The sequence below is a fragment of the Peromyscus maniculatus genome, chromosome 21 (genome assembly GCF_049852395.1).
Source record: "Peromyscus maniculatus bairdii isolate BWxNUB_F1_BW_parent chromosome 21, HU_Pman_BW_mat_3.1, whole genome shotgun sequence".
NCBI lineage: Eukaryota > Metazoa > Chordata > Mammalia > Rodentia > Cricetidae > Peromyscus > Peromyscus maniculatus.
The window spans coordinates 69,725,276-69,747,789 of record NC_134872.1 but is presented as its reverse complement, the minus strand read 5'-3'; the positions used below and the strand labels follow the sequence as shown (position 1 = coordinate 69,747,789).

The following is a 22,514-nucleotide window of genomic DNA, read 5'->3' as shown; positions in this document are numbered from 1 at the left end:
TTCAGGACTCGGGTGGATACACAGTGTGTTTGGGTAGTAATGACATCGGAGCATTGCCTGCCAGTCCCTGATACAGGACACCTTTCCTTTACTCAGTTCGTTCACGTCCTTGTGTTTTATACTCCCCAGCATACATGTCTTTTTGCCTCATGACTAAATGCATTCCTGGTACTTTATAATAGAAATGTTTTCTTCTTTCCCTGGCCATTCATTACTGATGTTAGAAATACAGCTGATTTTTATTCATGTATCTTCCAGCATTGCTAGGTTAATTTATTGTAGTAAGTTTCTGTGGATTCTGTAAGAACAGGCCTCCTGAGAATAGACACAGTATTACATCCTTTCCATCTGGATGCCTTGTATTTCTTGTGTAATTGTCTTCTCTGACTAGAAATTCCAGGACTGTGCTGAATAGCAAGTATCTTGATCTTGTTCCTACTGGTAGGGAACAGCTTTCAGTCTTCTCCAAGGTGTACTATTACTGTGGGTTTTCTTAAGCATCCTTTATTATTTTGATTAAGTCTCTCCTACTTCTAGCTTAAGTGGGAATTTTTGTTTGAATTACAAAAAACAGTGGATGTTTCAGGTGCCTTTTCAGCATCAGTTGAAGTGAGTCACATACATTTGTTTAGCCTCACTTTATCAAGTGCTGTATTACCTCAGTTGATTTTTGTATTTTGAACTACCTAGTATCACTACCTTAGCACTTGATCTTGCCTTTTAATCCTTGTAAATGTGTTGCTGGATTTGGTTTACTGGTGCTGTGGTTTTGTTGACTTTTTCGGTATGAGGGACTGAGCCCAGGGCCTTGCTGATGCCAGACAAGCGCTCTCCCACTGAACTGTGACCACAGCCCAGACGTGCTAGCTTGTTACTGAGGACTTTTGTCTATACATTCATATGGATCTCCATCTGTTGTTTTCTCACGATATCTTTGTTTAAAGTTTGACTATCTTTACTGGGAGGTTTTTAAATTTTGATTTGATATTTTTCTTGTTATGGTTTATTTGGGTGATCTATCTCTTTTTGGATCCATTTTGACAATTTATATTTTTAAGAATTTGTCTCTTTCATCTAAGTTGTAACAGCCACATAATTGCAATTTTTGTTTGTTGTGAGATTTTCTTGGCTTCATGTAACTCTGAACATATTTAAGATGTGTCTGTGCTAATGTGTATCCCTCCTGTGAGCAGGTCATACTTTGTAGGAAACTAGACAATCTACTGTGAAGGGGTCTGAACATTAGTAGTTCAGGTCTTTTGTGTGACCTGGCCTTACTGTCTGGTGTAGCAGATGGTTCTACACGCACTACAGATGTAGGACATGTGACTGACTGGCATGGGGCTGACTAGCTCTTGAATTGTTAATTTCTCCGATTTGGGGTATCAAAAGGCAGTGTGTTAGGAAAGCAGCTCTCGGGAGGCTGTGTGTATTTACTCAGTACTCTTAGGTGAAGTGCGTTTTCAAGAGAGGAGAAATCTGGCCTCGGTCTCCCTGGTGAAGGTCACAGCAGAGGTCTGAGGCATCTCTTGGTTGTGCCATGCCAGGCATGGGAGAAACAAAAGCAGAGTAGTGTGTGCAGATGTATTCCACACTTCGCACCTCCACCAAGCTTTTCTTTCACTTCTGAGATCAGGAGGCTCGGAAATGGAGTGGAAAGTCTGTGTGGGGGCTAGTTTTGAAAAGCTGGGCTACTTAAGAAGAAGCAAGGCTGCTGCTCTTGCTTCTAGATTCAGACAGACGATGACCTTGGATTGGAGACACACACACTAGCTGTATGTGTGATTGGTGGGGGCACATATGTAGCTGTGCATGTGCATCACGCCAGTCACCAGAGCCAACGGTGGGCAGGTGGCAGATTTCTGCTGCCAAGCCCTCCTTGAGCATCATTGGCAGGCACTGGAGTGAGTGGTGGGAGGAAGCGGCATCTGCTCTCCAAGTTAGACTTGGACCGTGTGCTCTGCACTGATGTTTATGTTTATTTCTGTTGCCGTGTGGCATTTCTCACTGGTGTTGGTGACTGTCATACGTGTTGAGTGATGGGCCAAGATCAGTCTGATAGATCACAGTCATTCAAATCCTAAAAACAGTTATTCCGTTTGTCTTTAAAGACAGCTTGGTCATGCCACTTTATTAGAATTCCTGACCAGGTGTGGTGGTACGCGTCTGCAGTGCCAGCACTTCGGAGGCTGAAGCAGAAGGCCATGAACTTGAAGCTAGCCTGGCCTGCAGAGACTGTGGCAGCATGCATAACCCTTGCCCAGGTTCATACCAGAGAAATCCTGGCCCTGAGAAGGGGAAGTGAACACAAAGTCCCACCTCTAACCAAGAAGCTCTCTGCAATTGATACCTGCTAGGAAAAGGAAAATCCATCCTCTTCAAAAGTGTCTCACTGCATAAATCAACCATACTCCAGGATAGGCACCATGCCCATGAGTACTTAGCCAACACAAACGAACTCTGTGTTTAGTTTTTTGTTTTTGTTTTTGTTTTGTTTTTGGTGGAGGGGGTTGTTTGGGTATTTTTTAATTGATTTTTTTTGTTTGTTTGTTTTGGTTTTCATTTGTTTGGTGGTTTGTTTTGGGAAGGGGTAGAGACAGAGGGGGAGAGAGACACACAAGAACATGACATTTTGTGGGTAGGGAGAAGACCTGGGAGGATTTGGAGGAAGGAGAAACATGATCAAAATATAGTATATAAAAGAAATTTAAGTAAGAAATAATGATTAAAAAAGAGAAGGGAAAATAATTCTCTTAGGGAAATAACCAGTAACTTGTCTTGAGGGTAAAATATAATTAATTTCCTTTACTAAACATAGTAAATACAAATTGATGAACTGATGAACTTTTTTGTAAAGATAAAAAGCTGAATTATTTCATTTTTTAAAGTTTAGAATTCTTCTTGGTGGATTTTAGTCACCTAGTAGCAAATAACTAAAAGTCGAGTATTTATATGATAAGTAAGTGTCAGTATGTAAGAAAGAGCTGAATCATAGAAAAAAAAGTCATGTCCACTTTCCTTAAGAGTGGGTGGAGAGATTGTGAGAGCCACAGGATCAGGAAGTCAGCTGAGAGGTTGTGCCTTCCGGGTAGGACAGGGAAGCTGCGCTCATGAAACCTTAACAGTATGGCTGCCTGAACAAGACCTGAACCATGACAACACCAGCTGACATGCCAGTGTTGATGAAGGAGATCTCACAAGTCCCCACCCCTAGATGAAAAGATACAGGTAGGTAATGATTGCTAAGAGAGGGAGAATCGGTGTCCCTTGGGATAAGCCCCCCAATTGGTTTATCCAATACCAGGTGTCAGTCCTAAGAGCATAGCAGATTGTATTGATAAATTTATAGGCGTGTGTACATGTAACCGTCATAATTAAAGAAAAGGGCACAGTGCAGATAATACATGAAAGTAGGAGAGGGGTTAGAAGTAGGGGGAGGAGACTAGTAGGAGTTAGGAGGGATAGGATAGATAATAAAGAACTGAAGATGACCAAGTGTATTATGTATATGCATCAAGTGCTGTAACGAAACCCATTAATTTCTACAATTAATAAATGAAAATGAAAAGACGTTATGTGGGCCTTGAGTCCTGTTGTTAAATAGTTCATATCCTTCTCTTAGAGAATAAGTTCTTTTTAAAAACCTAGTTCATGATATTTGAGGAGAGGAGTTGAGAGTGAGTAGTGCATTGTTTAAAGCATCCGAACAGGCTCGTTGGACATTTTCATGGAAAGTGCCTGTTTCTAAGAAGCACTGTCTGACTGTTAGGGAACACTTGATCTCCAAGTCTGAGAACTTCCCACCACTGCCTCTGTTCTCATCCTGGTGAGGCCACCAGCTGCCCTAGTCCCTAGTCTGTCCTGTACAGTTAGGAGTGAGTCGGTTCGCTTCACCCCTGCTGAGAAACCTCCTGTCTCCCTGCATTTCTACAATATACATCATAATCTGGACTCTGAGTAATTGTGTTCTTCCGTAGATGGACATTCTCTTTTTAATTTTGAAAGATATAAGTTGTTTCTATATTCTTCTATGGAAAGCTAGAGTAAGCTACACACGATTTCTTAATTCTTTTTAGAATCGATCCTGTCCCTAATGAGCCCTCCAGGCATCTTTATGTGGACAGGATGCATTTCTTGTCTTAGTGAAGATAGTATCTGACACTGCTACCTAACTGCCTCAAAGCGCTGTCTCTTGGAGTTCTCCTTGGTTCGCTTTTCCCCTGCATATTCTCTTTTACCTCCTCTGCTTCATCTCCTGAATTCTAAGTTGGTCAGCTTTTCTTACCAGAAAACAGAACAACAAGAAAACCCACTCTTCTTTGTTTTCATCATACCTTCACAGTTATACAAATATATTATCTCCAATATACTGTAGTATGACTAGTAAGAGTCTTTTAAAACAGATGGGTGAGTGGTTTCAAATCAAACATTTTTGTTAAAGAAGAGCCGTCTCTATAGGGTAGTGGTAGAAATAGCTGTGTTCTTTTGCTTTTTCGAGACAGGGTTTCTTTATGTAACAGCCCTGGCTGCCCTGGAATTTGCTCTGTAGACCAGGTTGGCCTCAAACTCACAGAGATCCACCTGCCTCTGCTTCCCGAGTTCTGGAATTAAAGGCATGCACCACCACCGCCCAGCCGGCATTTTTTTTTTTTTAATAGCTGTGTTCTTAATCTGAAATTAATGAACAAACAACAAGAAAAACCACTGGCATTTTCAATTAAGTCCACACTTCTTATAGTCTGTGTCTTACTTGTCACGTTAACTTTGTTACATGTGTACAGTCACCTGTGCTGGGTAGTTTTAACTGACAACTTGACATCACCGAGACTCACCTGGGAAGAGTCTTAATGGAGGATTATATGGATCAGGCTGGTCTGCCCAGCATGCCTGTGGGGGTTACCTTGATTGTTCATTGATAGCAAAAGACCCAGCCAGTGGCGGCCCACACCATCCCCTGGTTTTGATTTCACATAAAAGGAACATAAATATACCACATGGTTCTTGAGCTTTACTTCTGTGAGTTTATTTCATCTTCAGATAATTTATGGCATCAAATCTTAAAATTTGTGTTTGAAGTCTTCTTTGAAATGATAATTCATATATGTCAATCTGTTGTTTTTGTTATCTAGTAATTAATTTCAAGTTTATCACTACACAGCTTTAATGGCTATGTGGGAAGTGTTGAGGTATAAGCTCAAAGTGTTGGCATTACTTAAAAATTTTGTGACTTCATTCATGTATTGTCATTTATTTTTAATGACTTTATTTTTCATTTTTTCTAATTGAGGAACAATGAGTCGTAGAGTTAGACAGAATCCTGAGTTCTGTGACAGGTTAATATTTACCCAAACCTTTTAGATAAAAGTTAATTGAAAGTGATAGAGAATTTGGATAGAAGACAGTCGGAAGAAAACAGTCCTTTAGCAAGTCCTTGCTGGTGCACAGTGCCCTCTACACCTGTAACTTCCTTCTAGACAGAACTGTAAGGCAGTATTCTGTGGTGGGGACAGCAGGAATTCAGGACTGTGCTCATCTCTTTGGTGGCAGGAAGGTTAGCTTTTGGAAGGCGGGTACAAATGAACAATTCTTTAGAATTCCATTTCCTTTCATTTGAGGTTAACTCTTAATTCCAGCATTTTTCTGTGCTTGATAAATGGGTCAAACATGTATATTTTATTTATTTGGAAGTAGCGTAAGGCAATGAAACTTTACAAGTTTCAGCTACCATTGTGCTCTCCTGATAAGGATGGGCGCTTACGCCACTCAGAAGAGATTACATGAAGTACAATTGGAAGGAAAATTGTATTTACAAAAGATAGGATGGCGTCCCTAATAGGTGCTCAGAATAGGCTATTCACTCACACATTATGCTGGGTTTTACTAGAAGTAACTTCATTACAGAAAAGACAATCTGATTGAAGGTAAGTTGTTGCCTCTCTACGCTGGTCCAGAGGGTTTGGGTTCAGTTTTCCTGATGGGTTCACAACAGTGTTTAGCGCTGCATTCGTATAAAGAGGTAATGTGAAAGTAAGTCTAAAGAGTGTATTTTATTGCTTCATGCCTCTACTATTAGATTAGTAGATTTATAGGTCCACGTTTTTTAAAAAGATCCTGCAATGTGATATGCTGACAATACCCTCCAAGTCAAACACCAGGATCTGCTCTCATCTTGCTGTCAAAGTAACGTTATTAAAATCCATGGGTGGCAGCTAAGAAAGATCACTGGCTGTCACTTTCCTTCTGTGTTTTAATGCGGAGCTAGATCACTTCTGGATCATCTCAGCATCGTTGTCGTGTCCGGGCTGCACAAGCACAGCACACTACATGGTTTATTTATTGAGTTTCCTTTCTGGAATGGAGATTATGAGAAGGCCAACAACTGTGACCACAGTGGCTTAGAAGAAACTTAACTTGTGTTTTTTCTTTCTTCCTTTCCCCCATTCATTTTAGATTTTGGATTTAGTAAAGGGGACTCATTACCAGGTAGCCTGTCAGAAGTACTTCGAGATGACACATAACGTAAGTAAACGGTTTAAATTTATAGATTGATGTGTGTGGTGGTTACTCTGTGTTTTGCTCGGTGCTTTTAGTTGTAGTAGTGAAAGTTGCTCTCCATATTTCAACAAAAAAGAGATTTATTACATGGTATTAATATAACTTACAAGATTTATAAAAGTGCCAGAGAACTGAGATGGGTCCTGCAGAACCAGAAATATTACGAGGAAGAGACATCATAAAAGGATCTTACCATTCTGCACCCACCACTCCCTATCCAGGTTCAAGAACCAAGGTTGTTGAGGTTTTGGGTAAAGAAGCTTTTTGATGTCTGTTGCAACACTGCAAAAGCTGCCATAGAAAATAAATAAACAGTCCTAGCTGTGAATTTATAGAACTTCGTTTATAGAGCAGGTCAGAGTTGACCTAAAGGCCCTAGTCTGCCAGTCCCTGAACTAGATTAGAACTGGAACCTTGGCCATACCTGTCCAGGTGAACCAGTGGCCTTTTCCATCCTCCATGAAGAAAGTCTGGTGTATCCGTGGCTGCCACTTGATAGTAGTTTAATCTGCCTCCCAGGTTTCATATTTTGCATAGTAGAACCATGGTTTATGTGTGGAATTGGTAATTGCAAGGAAATCAGAGAAGTGTGGTGATTATCTTGCTTGCCTCCTTAGCACTGAAAGTCCTAAAGGGTAATTAAGATGAGTGCTGAGCAATTCCATCTGACATAGAAAGGCTTGAAATACACAAAGCAGGACTCACAAGCTCAAGAGGCCTGCAGTGATTAGATAAATAACCCAGAAAGGTGACGTTGGCTGCAGCTGGGAGAAACATGGTCCAAACTATGGTGTACTGAAGAATGTATGCACTGCTAGGGGCATTCATGTGGCCAAAATTGACAGCGCTATGCAAGCCAACAGAAAACATCTGTAGGACAAAATCAGCCCACTGACCCCTCATTGACAACCACTAATTTGAATGTGGATTCCTAACCTGGGACACACATCTAAGAATGGGCTGGGGGGGGGGGGGCTGTGCACCTCTTAAAATAGTTTGTCAATGAATGCTTATATGCAGTGGATTGTGATATTATCCTGAGTCTCCCCACAAAGATACTGCATTTCTTGAATTCATTATCAGCTACTATGCTAAATTTTATATTCATATTTTTCATTAGGTTGTCAAAAGATGACTTAAAATGCTAACTATGTAATTGCTTAATTTCTTTATAAGTGTTCATAGGGAAATTGTCTTATCAAGAAGGCCTTTGTGGAACCCTTGACACATGTCAGGCATGCCACTAAGTTCATTGACCACATTGGCTCATTTGAGCCCTACAGCAGGTTCTATTGTAAGCTATTAATGAATATAACATAGAGAAGCTGAGCAGCGTGGGTAAGTTGTACTTGGAATGGAACTTATTTGAACCTGGGCTGTCTAAGTCATCACAGCCTGGTAGTCTAGTCATGTTCTGTGTCTGGTACTAGATTTGGAGGACTGTCAGCTGAGGTGATTCCAGACAGGAAATGTTAAACACTGAGGCACTGTTGAGGTTAGATGATCTACCACATAAACTATAGTTTATGTATGGAAAACTATGAATCCAAGTAACTCACTCAACCTGCCTCAGTTGGTCAAAGGAACACCTAGAGCTAGAGATGGGCCTACCATGAATCCTGTCTCCTACATCTAATTGGAAAATATTACTCTTTATTTTGAAACAACTTATTTTTATAAAATTTGAAGTATTTGTCATAAAAAAATTAGTAAGCAACAACAAAGTTTCTTTAGTTTGATCATGACAGGACCTGCAACAGCATCCTATGACTGGGCTTCTCAGCACCAGCCTTGACTGCCCTGCTCCATGAGGATGTGTGTGTGACACTGTTCTTGGGAAGAGGTGAACAAACGTCTGTTCACCCAAGATAGGGCACCAACGAGAGACCAGTGTACAGATGCCACCAACTTGGAGAACTAATGAGTTTTAGTGGTGTTGCTTCCGGGAGCAGGAATGACTTAGCGACATGCATCACCAAAGCCCAGCCCCAGCATGGGTGCCAGCTCACAAAAGCTGGCAATCTAGAGCATACTGCATAAACTACATGTAGCTCAGCAGGTGAGAGTGTGCCCTTTTCAGGTGCTTCATTTGGTCTGAACATTTTTAGGTACCTTGGCTGGTCTTTACTTCTTCCAGTCAGCTTGGCTTATCTGCCTCTTCCAGGAATCTCAGCTTCTCTGAGAGTTTCTGATAGAGGAAGGGGGCCTAGTGAATCTGGTCAGTTTCAGGGACTTCCTGAGTTTAAGGAGCTTCCCTGCAGGATGGAATATTTCACCTCCCTTTTAACATCTGTGTCTTAGGGAGCTTCCCCCTTAGGACATCCTGTTGTGCACCCACACCTTGCCATCCTTTATCTCACAAGCTTCCATCCAACATGGAAGATTTTGATCTCAGAGAAAACTACTACACAACAGGACTGCATTTCTTACTTTGCTGGCTCAGTTTGAGAGTTTTAATTTCATATATGCTCTCAATCATTTGTGATCCTTTTAACTAAAAGGCCTCCAAACTTTCAAAATCTGAGACCCTCTATCTAATCTTTAATTTTAATAAATAAATTAGGCTTAAAGTTGAGCTGTACTTGGCCGGGCGGTGGTGGCGCACGCCTTTAATCCCAGCACTCGGGAGACAGAGCCAGGCGGATCTCCGTGAGTTCGAGGCCAGCCTGGGCTACCAAGTGAGCTCCAGGAAAGGCGCAAAGCTACGCAGAGAAACCCTGTCTCGAAAAACAAAAAAAAACAAAAAAAAAAAAAAAAAGTTGAGCTGTACTAAGTTATTTCCCCCTCCCCTTTTCCATGTTTGTTTTTTTATAGTGTAGCTCAGACTGGCCTCAGAGTCATTATGTAGCCCAAGCATGACCTTGAACTCCTCATTTTCCTGCCTTCACCTTCTGGGATAATAGACAAGCACTGTACCAAGTGAGCCACACTCAATCTAGTGAATTCTTTTTTTTTTTTTTTTTTTTTTTTTTTTTTAGTTTTTCAAAACAGGGTTTCTCTGTGTAATTTTGGTGCCTGTTTTGGATCTCTCTCTGTAAACCAGGCTGGCCTCAAACTCACGGAGATCTGTCTGCCTCTGCCTCCTGAGTGCTGGGATTAAAGGTGTGAGCCGCGGCCGCCGCCGCCGCCGCCGCCGCCACCACCACCACCACCACCACCACCACCACCACCAGCCGGCTAGTGAATTCTTAGTGTGCTTTTGTGGTAACCAACACAACTAGGGGTATGATTTGCCAGTTTTAAACCTAGCCTTAGTTTACTGAAGACATGTGTCTAAGTCCTTTCATCTATGGAAATAGTGTAACTTAAACTGCATGTAAATGTTTGTATTCATTAGATCTATTACTTATAGATTTTTAGATGTGGATATCTCCACTTACTACTTTTCTAGTGTAAAAATAGAATCTATCATTATTACCCACTTTCTGCCATCCTGTCTCCCTCCCCAGTAAACCTCGGGGTTCATTTTCCTCAGGCCTCTCTGATGAAATTCACTTAAAGCAAGTTTTTAGAATGAGCTCGTTAATTGATACCATTTGCTGCAGCACTGAGATTGCTCCATATGGCTGTGTGGTAACACCAGCTGCCTCATTACAGGCTGTCACTGCAGAACCTCTTGATAAAAACCCGAATCCCCCATAGGTAAAACAGTATTGCTTCCATTCTTCAGATCTACATTTGCAGTGGCAGAAATAGGAGACCTACATTTGCGTGAAGGTCATCATGTGGAATGTATTGGTTCCTTCAGTGGGTGTCAAAAGCTGACCTACTGAGAGCTGTCTGCCTCAGTATTTTTAAGGGGCAGTGTTCAAAACAGTTAATTGTTGCTGCACCCCGTCATTTGCATTCTTGAATGCTTTGACTGTAAATGGAAACACCAGGCCTTGTGTTAATCTCTAAGTCTTAATTGAAAATGTTTTTTTTAGAAATCGATCCCTTTGAATATTGACTAGAGACTTATTTTCCAAGTAGTTGAACATAATTTCTTCCCCATCATCTAAATTGCTACAGAAGTCTTGTGGAAACCCATCACATTTTTCTGAAGTCTTACATGGGGTATATGAAATGCACAAAAGTGTCTTGACTGATGTGGATCAGCCTTACAGAGAGCAGTCGACTTCTGGGCTAGAAGCTACGCCCACCACCGTCTCATTTCAAACCCCATCATAGCTTCCCAACTCATGTCTCAGAATCTACACATGCCCCATTCCACTTTTTTCCCCTCTCCACACAGCAGGGGGTGATACTTACAGTAATCAAATTTGATTATTTCGTTAAGACCTATCTGTAGATTCCCATTTCTCTGAAGATAAAATTTGAAATTTATAATGTGTCCTATAAAACATTATCATCAGCTATGCTGACCTGCTGATCCTTACCCATTCTCTGAACCTTCCAGGTTAGTATGTCACATGCTTCACCTCTGAAAACCTCTCCCTAAAGACCCATCCCCAGCTCATGGTACCAAAGGGTAGAGTAGAGCCTTTGGGGGTAGGATCTAGTGGAAGGAGGTGACTTCATGGAGACCATGCCCTTGACATGGGGGTGCTGGTCATTGCTCTGACATGTTCCCTCTTCGTGATGCACCTTAGCACAGGGACAGGAGCAGCAGACACTGGACAGACCGTGTATTGAAATCTCAGAACTGTGAGCCTGAATAACCTTTCTCCCTTTAGAAACTGTTTATCTTGAGTGCTATTTCACAGTAACACAAAAATATGTAAAAATGAAAATGCACCACAGTGGTCCCCTCTCCCAGTACCATGTCCAAACATTATTAAAATCAGCTACAAAGAAACCATCACTAACAGTAGCAGCCAGTAGAAAGGGGGAAAAGAGGAAACAGGAGATGTGTGAGTACGACAATGAAAAGTCCCAACGCAGGTGTTTCTGTCAAGGCAAGGAATCAAAAGTAGATTTGTGTTTGTTTTGGTGAGTAATAAAGAAAATAGCCACTGGCCCTTGGGAATTGCAAAATGAGGAGTTGGGATGACTTCCACAAGTTGACTTTAAAGAGTGCTTACTGTCATTTTTGGTCTGGTTTATATTTGTACCTTCTACCTAAACAAACGTCAAGTCTATTTTTCTGAGCAAGATGGAAGACTGCACAGACCATATATGCTTTCTTCAGAATGAGAAGGAGAGACAGGATTCCCCGAGAAGTGCAGTTCAGTCAGAACAAAGTTCATCACACCAACAGACGGCTTCCAGACCACAAATTTAGCAGAATGAGTCAGGGCCATGCATGCCTGAGGGATTTAGTAGGGACCCTGGTATCAGCCTATCTCAGTGTCCTGGACTCTGCTGTAAATGCTTAGTAAAAGTATTAAAGTGGACATTCAGAAAAAGTACAGTCCTTAAATATATTAGAGTTAAGACACTTATCTGCCTTTCACTTGCTAACCTTTGCTAACCTAAGCAAAGAACTGTTGAGTATAGTTTTATGGTTAAATTCATTTCCATCTTTCTTTCACACCTGTGATATGCAACCAGTTTCCAGTTTGGGTTTCTTTAAAATGGAAAAAAAACACACACAATGATAACTTTATCCTTTTGGGAATTCTACATCCTTTTTAATTGCTTACCTTTCTTGACTCTTAGAACATTTGATTTGGATTCCATAGAACCACAACTTTTTAAAAATTCATATTCCATTAGTTTCCCTCCACAGCAACCTGATGTCATAGCACTATTATTATGCCCATTCCATAGCCAAGAAAAGTGAGGCTTAGAAAGGTTACTGTGTTTCCTCTTGCTCACACCAAGTTCTGAGACGTCATTTAGTTCACTTATCTTCTTTAAGGATGGGTGCATTGAACACTTTAACAAACTTGAAGGAAGGTGCAGAAAAATTCCTCATAGTAAATAAAGAAAATCCTCCCTATATTACTATTTCCAGGGTAGATTATTTTTCTAAGAGGTTTTTTTAAAAAGACTTCTTAAGAATCTTTAAAGGGGCTGGAGAGATGGCTCAGCAGTCACAAGCACTGGTGGTTCTTGCAGAGGACCTAGGTTCGGTTCCCAGCTCCACTTGGCATCTCACAACTGCCTGTAACTCCAGTTCGTGGGGATCTGTTGCTGTCTTTCGAGGATGCTTGCATACATGCAAGCAAAACACTCATGCACACACTTAAAAAAAATCTTTAAAAAATAACATTTAAAGCCAAGTTTTAAAAGACTTTCATTGTCAGTTGATTTGACTTTGCATAAAGCCTCTTAATACAGTTTCAAAGAAATGGAAGTGCTCTAGTCAAAAGGCTGGCATTCGGTTTTGTTTAGTTCTATCTGTATGTGGTATTGTGTTACAGAAGGACATTGTAACGTGTAGTGTGTTGAGCACGTCTCTTCCCGTTCTCACCCTTTGTTCCTCTCGATAGCTCCGTTTTTCCTTTCATCTGCATATACAGGATTTTAATGCATGTAGAAAATCTGAGAAGCACAAATGAAGGAAAAGGGGATATTTGTCTTTTCAGACTGGCTCAGTTTACTTACTATAATTATCTCCTATTATATCCATTTTCCTGCAGATGATATACTTCATTTATAATACCTAAAAGTATTCCACATTTTCTTTATCCATTCCCTGGTTGCTGGATGGCTAGGTTGGTTCCATACTTTCCAATAGCATTCACAATAGTGAATAGTGCTATAGTAAACAGTGGTGTTCAACTGTTTCTATGATATGTTGATTTCAGTAAATATGAGTGATGTAGCTGGAGATGTATTTTAGTTCACATAAGTCCAGTTACTAGCTTGATGACTGAGTAAACCATAACCTCTGGAAGCATCAGTTTGCCCATCTATACATGGTGGGGCTTCAATTTAAAGGAGCTGTAGTGTCCTTCAGGTTTCTGATTTTCTGTTTATAAAATGTGATGCCTTCTGATTGAAATGTTTAACCTTCTCATGAAACATTCTAAGTTTTTCAGAAATTGGGTGAAATCAGATAAAGAAGTTCACAAATTATGCCATTGTTAATAAAATTATAAATTTATCATAAAACGTTGAGGAAACACTTAGAATTTAAGCAGCCCCATTGTTAAAATGATAAAGTTTTTTTTTTTTCTTGGTGATCTGTGGAATAATTCTTAAACTTAAATATAAACAACCAGTTACTTAGCACAGTAATGTAACTACAATTACTGGTCCAAGGTTTATTAATTAACTAAAGAATCAGGAAGTCTAGAAGTGCTGACTTAGCAGGAAACCCCCCTTTTTTTCTGGCTCATGTTCTACACATTGAGTGTTCATTCTGAGTCACAGTGACTCCTTTTCTCCCTAGCAATCTGGATTAATCCACCATAAGATAATATATAGATCTAATCATACCCCTTTCCTCCCTAAGGACTCTTACGATTCCAGTTCCCTCGCATCTACAGAGTTATGTCTAGACAGACCCTGGCTTTCTGAGACCTCCGAGGTCTGGTCCCTGCCGGTCTTTGTAACCTTGTTTCTTCTGATCTCTTAGGAGCCTTTTGTACCAGGCCATGGGAACTGCAGGCTCCCAGTGCCGTTCCTCTTCCCCTGCTCTGTGCGCCTGCAGCCCCTGGGCTGCTGGCTGCTTCCTCCTCCCAGCCTTTGCCCTCTGCACCTTGCCAGCCCAGCTCAAAAGCGCTGCCCCACCAAGCCTTCTTTGATCGGCCAGAGGAATGGACCTTTACCTGTACCCTCACCCTTTCCATTGCTGGGAATGATTTCTCAGCTCATCAGTTCCAAGGCTATGATTTTCTTTAGTCTTAGTTTTAGTCAAATGCATTCTCATGTTCTGAAAAACTGCTGATTATAACACAGCCATGTATATAATAAGGCATGAAATGTATGACAGGCTGGTTCTGGGCTCAACTCAGTAAATATTTATTAGATACCTATTGTGTACAGGCCAGCTCAAGACAGAGTGAGGTGCTAAAAAATGGTAAAAGCTAAAAATAGGCCCACAAACCTGTAGCCTTGGCTACTGATGAGCCCGAAACAGGAGAATTACAAATGCAAGGCCAGCCAGGCTATAAAGACATAGAGACACTATCTTTAAAAAGTAAATAAATGAATAGTAAGATAGATAAATAAGACATAGCAAAATGGTTTCTGATCTAAAATACCATGTTTTTAAAACCAAGCAAAGCTCAAGCAAAGCGGTGTCTGCTGTTACCTCTAACTGCAGGTGAGAAGGTCAGGGTTTGTGTGAGGCTGTGTTTCAGAGAAGTGGTAGGTCTAACCCACTAATGGAGTGTGAAGGCAGTGACTTGAAGATTCCCATTTTAAATCAAAGTTTCCTGTTATATTTTGCCACATCTTTTAGGAATCACTGAAGCAAAAGCCTGCAGTTTGCAGGAAGGACCGTTGTCTGTGTACACAATTGACCTTGGCCCAAGGACAGTCTTTCATGTCCATCTGTATCCTTGGCAGTGTAACCTTGAGCACGATCTTTAACCTCTCTTTTTCAGTTGTGTTACCTAAAAATCCTGAAAAACATTGACACTAGCTGAGTGCATGGAGGAGAGTGTGTTTATGACATCTGGCACATAGTGGACAGGAAGTACTTGCTGCTTGTGAGAAAGATGTTTTCATTCACCATCAGTAAATTTTAGGGTCAAAATCTGGGAATAATACTCTTTGCTCCTCTGTTCTCGGTGATACAGAGTAATGAGAAATATGAGATACTACTCGAAGTTCAGTATTTGAGGAAAAGAAGTAGCACTAAGTCACAGTGAAAATTTAAAAAGATTTCCTGCAACAGGATAGTTCACAGGATGCCCCAAGTTAACACAGAGAAGTTGCCTTAAGTAAGATTGCTTTTTCAGCCTTTTAATTATACCAAATGAGATTACATATGCCAGACCTAAACTCTGAAATTCACTGGCACCAGGGACCAGTATCAAAATGATCAAAGTTGATTTTAATACTACTTGAAAAGCTTGGCCAGAAATGTGCTAAGCCTTTTGCTTAGGGATGCAGTAACCTGTGCATCACTAATGGCCATTTTAACACATAGGCTTGCCCAGGTGTGTTTCCCAAACGCTGTTACTATTGTGCAGGGGCCAGAACCCAGGTGGTACACATGCTGGGGAAGGGCTCAACCACTAAGTTGCACTTCCAGCCAGCCCTGTGGAACATACTTTTTATCCTGAGTATTCATCAACAGACATTGAAATGATGTGGATACTCTTAAAAATTGAGGGTGCAGTTGGTATGTAAAATGAATAAAAAATTTCTTAATAAAGAAAAAAAGTTGAGGGTGCATTGAATGTGGAGGGCTGAATTGTTGTCCAGAATGTCACAGAATGGTGCTCAAGTTCTGTGAGCATGGCGGGCGGGGGTAACGTGTTTGCCAAGGTGTTTCATCTGTTTTGAGTCATCTGCTTTGTTGAGAGTGGGTAGGTGGCAGGAATTAGAGCCAACTGCATAGGTTTGGATGGAGCACACACATGTACTAGCTCTGGTGTTTGTGGGATCTTCAGCTGAAGCTCTGCTGGATGAAGTGGGATAAGTAGGGGGCTGTGTGTTCCAGATGAGGATAGCTGGGCTCCACATCACAGGCGTTCAGCTGTGAGTGAGGGTGGCAACAGCCTTCGAAGCTTTATTTCTAGCATTGCTGTGTGCTAATATGATTTAAATGTACTTCCTTGGACAGGTGGATGATTGTGGCTTTTCTTTGAATCATCCGAATCAGTTCTTTCTTGAGAGCCAGCGGATCCTAACTGGTGGCAAAGACGTCAAGAAGGAATCCAGCCAGCCAGAAACGCCTCAGTCCAAACACAGTGTCCAGAAGACCAGGGATGCCTCATCTGCTCTGGCCTCTCTAAACTCCTCCCTGGAAATGGAGCTGGAGGGACTGGAAGATTACTTTAGTAAATGATGTGGCCACTTCAGTAACTCCCTTCCCCCCAGTGAATATATTTCTGTTTGTAAGGTTTGCCTTTTTAAAGCCTTCCTGCTGAACAATTTCCTCTACCCACCTACTTCATGTATACACATTTATTAGCAAAGCAGGCTTGCTACCATATGACATATGAAAGCATAATGAAAAAAAGCCAGAGTTCCTATGAAACTTTTCATTGAATATTTTGATTTGGATCCTGTTTCAGAGTTTAAAACAGTACTTAGAGACTAAAGTCCTTAAGCAGCAATACAACTAAAACCAACTTTTAAAGTTTCACATGGTATAATTTTGACCCATTTCTCTTTTGGAGTATTTTTGCTAATAAATATCAACATGAGTATGACTATCTGTGTAATTGGGAGTCTCATTTCACAGCAGATTAGGCATTACTTATTTGAAATGGCATTTGAAATACCTATCACTGTCACTCGTTATGGGGAGCAGAGGAAGCTCTGAGTGAATGTATAAGGAGTGAATGGAGTCCTGAGTGATTGTGTATTGTTGACGTGGGCACGGCCATGGTAAGGACACCAGTGCACGAGACTCATGGGAGTGGCAAAGCCTTCCTCTGTTTTGAGTGGGGATGCTGACAGTGTGTTCAAAAGATCCCAAGCCCAGCTTCTTCCTCTGGGGTGTGTGCAGCTCGGGACTGCTATCCTGTGCAGGCCACCCCCTGAGATCAGCCAAGCTGCCTCCTCACTTCAGAGGTACTGAAACAGTTTCTGGTGGTGGTTGTAGTCAGTGCGCTCCATCAAAGCAAGCCCGGCCTACAGCCCCGTGTTATCTGCCTGTGCGTCTGTGCTCTGCCCTTGCTGCATTCCCTCATCGCCCCAGTCAGGTTTCACACGTGAAGACGGGAGACTTTTCTTTCTTTCATGGCCTGCTTGTTATTCATTATCAGCAAGGAGAAGCTCCATTCCCGTGAGCGGCAGCAGGCTCACTGAAATGAACGGCGACTGGAGAGACAGAATTACTGCCGTTACGTCAAGGGACCCGCTGTTAAGTAAGTCGTGGTGCTCTGCATCTCTATCGTTTTCCAGCTGCTTCTTACAAAAGCAAGAAGGCTTCAAGTCTAAAGTCTGAATTCCAGATGCGTTGGTAACCAGCATTCCTTTTAGTGCAAGCAGCGGGACTTGGCAAACATTGTGCATGGCCACAGACCTGCAACATCCAGTCCCAGTCCTGGCTCACCTCTGGCCAGGAGGCGAGGTGGGCCTGGTCAGCCCATGAGAGCAGTGTTCAGCAGAGCCATCTTCTAATGGCCGGATCCCTTCACTGCGTCCCCACTCACCCAGAGGACCTGGGTCTGTTATATATGAGAATGGGTTATTTTCAACTGTGCGGAAAAATACGAGTCCATTAATCCATGTCAGTCTTCTGGTAAGGGGGCGTGTACTGGTCCTTTTTCTTTGTGAATCAGAATCTAAGTCGAAAAGACATTGTATTTAGAAAACTGGACTGTTCAGAGCAGCACCATTTCAATCTTAGGATGTGCTATATCCTTATGAAAGGACTGAAAAGGAAGAGGTACCTATTGGTACAGTGCTCCATGGAGCTATTTTTAACCGCAGAATTAAGTTAGCTTTAGAACATTGAACATCCAAATGCAGGTCTCTTGTAGTGCAGTAGGGGACATTGGACACAATCTCATTATGTAGTTCAATGAGGAACCTCAAGATCTCCGTAGGTGACAGTGCTGTGTGGGGCCATCCTTTGTTGCTGCCCCATGTCCTTGTTTCATGAGGCAGAAGTCCACGGACAGAATGGTAGATATGTCTTAGTGCCTTTTTTTTTTTAATGGCAGCTTTAAGACTGTATGTCATCTTCTTAAATGTCTCTTATGTCTCTAGTCAAATTTCAGAATAATGCTAGTGTAGATCCTGGTCACAAGTGCAGTGTCTCAGTAAGAAGTTACACAGAGGAATAGGTAAATTTTCATTAGGTCTGCAGATCAAGAGTGTAGAAGTTAGAGGCTTAAACAAAAAGAAATGAATGTTTTTCTGCTGCTTTGGGAGGTTGGAAAAAGCAATTCATTTTTTTCATGCTTCATGGGTCTTGACAATTTTGATTTGTTTTCTTGAAGGTAGACTTGTTTGAATTGGATGATATAGGAGAAACCCAAAAGAAAAAAGATCCAAAAGACAGTGGCCTCTTCAAAGAGCAGCCGGTGAAAAAGAATGAGTATTCTAGATCGTCTCTGTGAAAAAGAATGAGTATTCTAGATCGTCACTGTGAAAAAGAATGAGAGTATTCTAGATCGTCACTGTAACAAATAAGGGGGCGTGGCTCTGGAAGACAAGATGAGACAGCTGGAGAAAGAGAAACAAGGTGGGGCTCTGTCGCTACAGCGATGGCATTGTTGATGGAGGTGCTACTGGATTTCTTTTATATTGCTCAGTAGTTTTCATCCTGCCCAGAGGATACAAAGCTCTTAGTTGTCATGCACATAAAAGAACACTAGAAGAGTTTAAGTAAACTTTTTGGGACTCATTGTAGTATTGTGGTCATAAGAAAGAATAGTTACAGAATTTCAGTGTGTTGGGAGTGGAATAAAGCATTTGGGGAAGGTCTTTAATTCATACAGATTTATAGCGAGCTAGGGATCTGTCACGTCATGCGAGGGTGTTTGCTCACTCTACCCCACTTCGACACCGATGCTCAGCGCCGTCCATGCAAATTTCTGTCCTTCTTTGCCGAGAAGGAAACATGGAGTTTCAGCTCGGAAGATGAAATGAGACAACACTAAAGTTTTCATTGGGTTAGGCTGCAGTTTGCAGATTTAATCAAGGGCTCCTCCCACCGGCATCAGCTTGACATTAAATGTAAGGGCCCATTAAGTGAGGGCTTGACAGCCGCTCTGCTTGTGACGCTGGCTTCGCAGCTGGGAGGGAGAAGACGTCCAGAGGCCTCAAACCATTGGAACAACTAGACCCATTTGTTAGCTGCTTTCCTAAAGGTGGCCGAGGATGGGGCGAGAAGGTGCACAGGCTGGCCCTCCCTGAAAGACCCTAACCCTTCAGGCTTACACCCCCAAGCCCCAGGAAATAAGGAACTAAAAAGAAAACTAGTTCCAAGGGCCACCTGACTCAAACATTACTCAATCACCCCTGTAACAATGTAACAATGTAAAAAGATTTCTGTTAAGAGATGTGCTCAACTGTGACTGGGATAGTTGCAAGTGTTCCAGGAAGGACCACTGTGACCTTTGTGTAAACTCCACTCCCGCCCTGATACCCCCCCTTGAGGTTTCAGGAAGAATGTACATGCTGACATGACTGTACCCACTCTGTGATCAGACCATGATCTTGTGAAACGAAACTGTATGGGAATTGTAATCTTATGGCTTTTGTGGGTTTTTCCTTTAAAAGCCCCCATGGGCCTGCAGTAAGATGCAACTCTTGCTCCCAGGACAAGAGTTTGCCAGTCTGTACAGTCACTTCAATAAAAACCTCGTGCTGTTGCATCAACTGGACTGGAGTCTGGGTTCTTGGGGTACTCACTCGAGACCCTAAACCTTTGGGGTCCAACACTCCCTATGGATTCCGGGGTAAACAGGGGGCTCTGTGTCACAGTGATAAATATCCCAGCTGACAAAAGAGTGAGACTGGGAACCTATTTCAGGGACATAGTTTGGTGTGTCTCATTTTCAACACAGACAGCACCAGGGTGGAAATTCTGTTTTCAGCAGGTCTGACTTGAAAGGTTTAGTTATTCTGCTCCTGAAAACCCTAAGCATCGTCTGGGAGTTGGGCCTCCAGTGCGACATGATTGTCTCAGAGTGTTTTCTCACACAGTAGCCAGCTTATATTCGGTAATCGGTATTTACCCAAAGCGTCTGGCTGCCTTCTCAGTGGTGAGTCCTTTTATGACAGGTCTTTGCCCTCATCTAAGCCTTCTCACCATAATTGGCATGGTAGACAATTAGCTTTGTGACTCTATGGAAATCATGTCACCTGTAGGAAATTATCTTCCCACTTATCTGACCTTCCTGCCAAAGGCAATACCATTTCCTGTTATTAGATTTGCTTTCTATCCGGTAAGCTCTTTTTGTCTGTTGCTTCCTGACATTTTATTTTATCCAAGAATTGTCACTGCAGCATCTTATCAACAGCTGAAGAATCTGTCTCCATACAAAGCATCTGCATTTCCCCCAGCCTACCTTTGCAGTGCTGTGTTTGAACACTGATGACGGGGTAGTGAAATAATGCTGCTAATAAATGCACGCTAGGATTTTCAGTTCACGGTAATAGAATTAGGAAACTCTTTAAGATTTTGCCTTATTTTATTTGTACGCCGAAAGCATAGAAAGAAAATAAATTCAGCAAACAATGCATTTAAGGCTGTTTGTAATGAGGGAATGAATCAGCACATACTTCCCCGACTACCTCCATGCCCATGGTATATTTGTTTTTAGCCTCCACACGGGCCATAGAGGGTACTGAGATTGCTTATTTAAAAAGACATTGTGATGTATACTTCTCTTTGATCGTCCCTTTCAACTCATTAAATACTTATTCAATTGTGGTGGTATTCTAATTGTACTGAAATGTGATTTTGATTGTATGTTAATAAATAAAGTTGCCCGGCTAGCTCAGTCGGTAGAGCATGAGACTCTTAATCTCAGGGTCGTGGGTTCGTGCCCCACGTTGGGCGCCAGATATTGATGTAACCAACCGTCTTATTAAATAAGATCGTATTGATCCAAAGATGGATTGCATTTTGGTTATTTTACCTTCTAGGCGTTCTCCTACTGGAATATTAATGCAGAGGGAAGATATTATATTGGAATGGATATTTTTACCAAATAAACCAAATAAAAAATTAAAAACTTATGTGGAAAAAAATCTCTGACTTGATTTACAAAGGAAAATTGAGACTTCGTGAATTAGCAGGCAGACCCAGCAGAAATTGTCGTACCATTAACTAAGGAGGACATTGAAAAATTATGGACAGAAAGTGAACCTTAGCAAAGAGCTTGCAGTAATTTTTTGGGAGAAATTAACAGCAAATATCCCAAAAGCAATAGAATTGATCTTATAAAGAGAGCTGATTGGATCTTGCCTCGAATTGTACGGCAAAAACCCATATCTGGAGTTCGTACATTTTATACAGATGCCAACAAAGAAGGAAAGGCAGGTTACAAATCAGAAAATTTAAGTAAAGTGGTTCAAAGTCCTTATAATTCAGTTCAAAAATCAGAATTGTATGCTATTCTGTTGGTATTAATGGATTTTTCAGAACCTCTCAACATAGTAACTGACTCTCAGTATGCTGAAAGAGTGGTGTTACATATTGAGACTGCAGAATTTATCCCTGATGCTTCAGAATTAACTTTACTATTTATTCAATTACAAGATACAATCAGGAAAAGGAATCATCCTTTATATATAACTCACATTCGATCCCATACTGGTCTGCTAGGCCCTCTAGCACAAGGCAATGATGAGATTGATAAATTATTGATAAGAAATGTGCTGGAGGCCTCAGAATTTCATAAAAAACATCACGTCAATAGTAAAGGTTTAAAAAAGGATTTTTCCATAACCTGGCAACAAGCCAAAGAAATAGTAAAGAAATGTCCTACTTGTTCCTTCTACAATCAAACGCCATTAACAGCAGGATGTAACCCAAAGGGTACTCAGAGAAATGAAATCTGACAGATGGACGTGTTTCACTTTGCAGAATTTGGAAAATTGAAATATGTACACCACACTATCGATACTTATTCAGGATTTCAATGGGCAACTGCTTTGAGTTCTGAAAAAGCTGATTCTGTAATCACTCATTTGCTAGAAGTTATGGCCATCATGGGTATAACTACACAAATCAAAACTGACAATGCTCCATCATATGTCTCTGTTAAAATGAAACAGTTTTTTGCTTATTACAATATAAAGCATATTACAGGCATTCCACATAATCCTACAGGTCAAGCAGTTATAGAAAGATCAAACAGAACTCTAAAGGATATGCTAAATAAACAGAAATGGGTAACAAAAACCCCCAGAAATAGACTGCATAATGCTTTTCTAACTTTGAATTTTCTGAATGCCAATGAGAAAGGAACAACAGCTGCAGAGAG

The 22,514-nt window shown here is 41.3% G+C and overlaps 1 protein-coding gene and 1 non-coding gene across 15 annotated transcripts in view; both read left to right on the top strand.

The window, feature by feature from the left end:
- Positions 1-16,775, top strand: part of Prim2 (DNA primase subunit 2) — a 306,703-nt gene extending 289,928 nt beyond the window's left edge. For all 14 annotated transcript variants that reach the window (XM_076557989.1, XM_076557988.1, XM_076557977.1 and 11 more), the window contains 2 exons: positions 6,451-6,519; positions 16,184-16,775. In XM_076557989.1, the coding sequence (XP_076414104.1) occupies positions 6,451-6,519; positions 16,184-16,408 (294 nt within the window). In that variant the 3' untranslated portion in view covers positions 16,409-16,775. The remainder of the gene's footprint in view (positions 1-6,450; positions 6,520-16,183) is intronic.
- A 4,237-nt stretch (positions 16,776-21,012) lies between these two features.
- Trnak-cuu (transfer RNA lysine (anticodon CUU)) lies at positions 21,013-21,085 on the top strand. Its single transcript has one exon. It is a non-coding gene; the product is annotated as a tRNA-Lys (tRNA).
- The last annotated feature ends 1,429 nt before the right edge of the window (positions 21,086-22,514 follow it).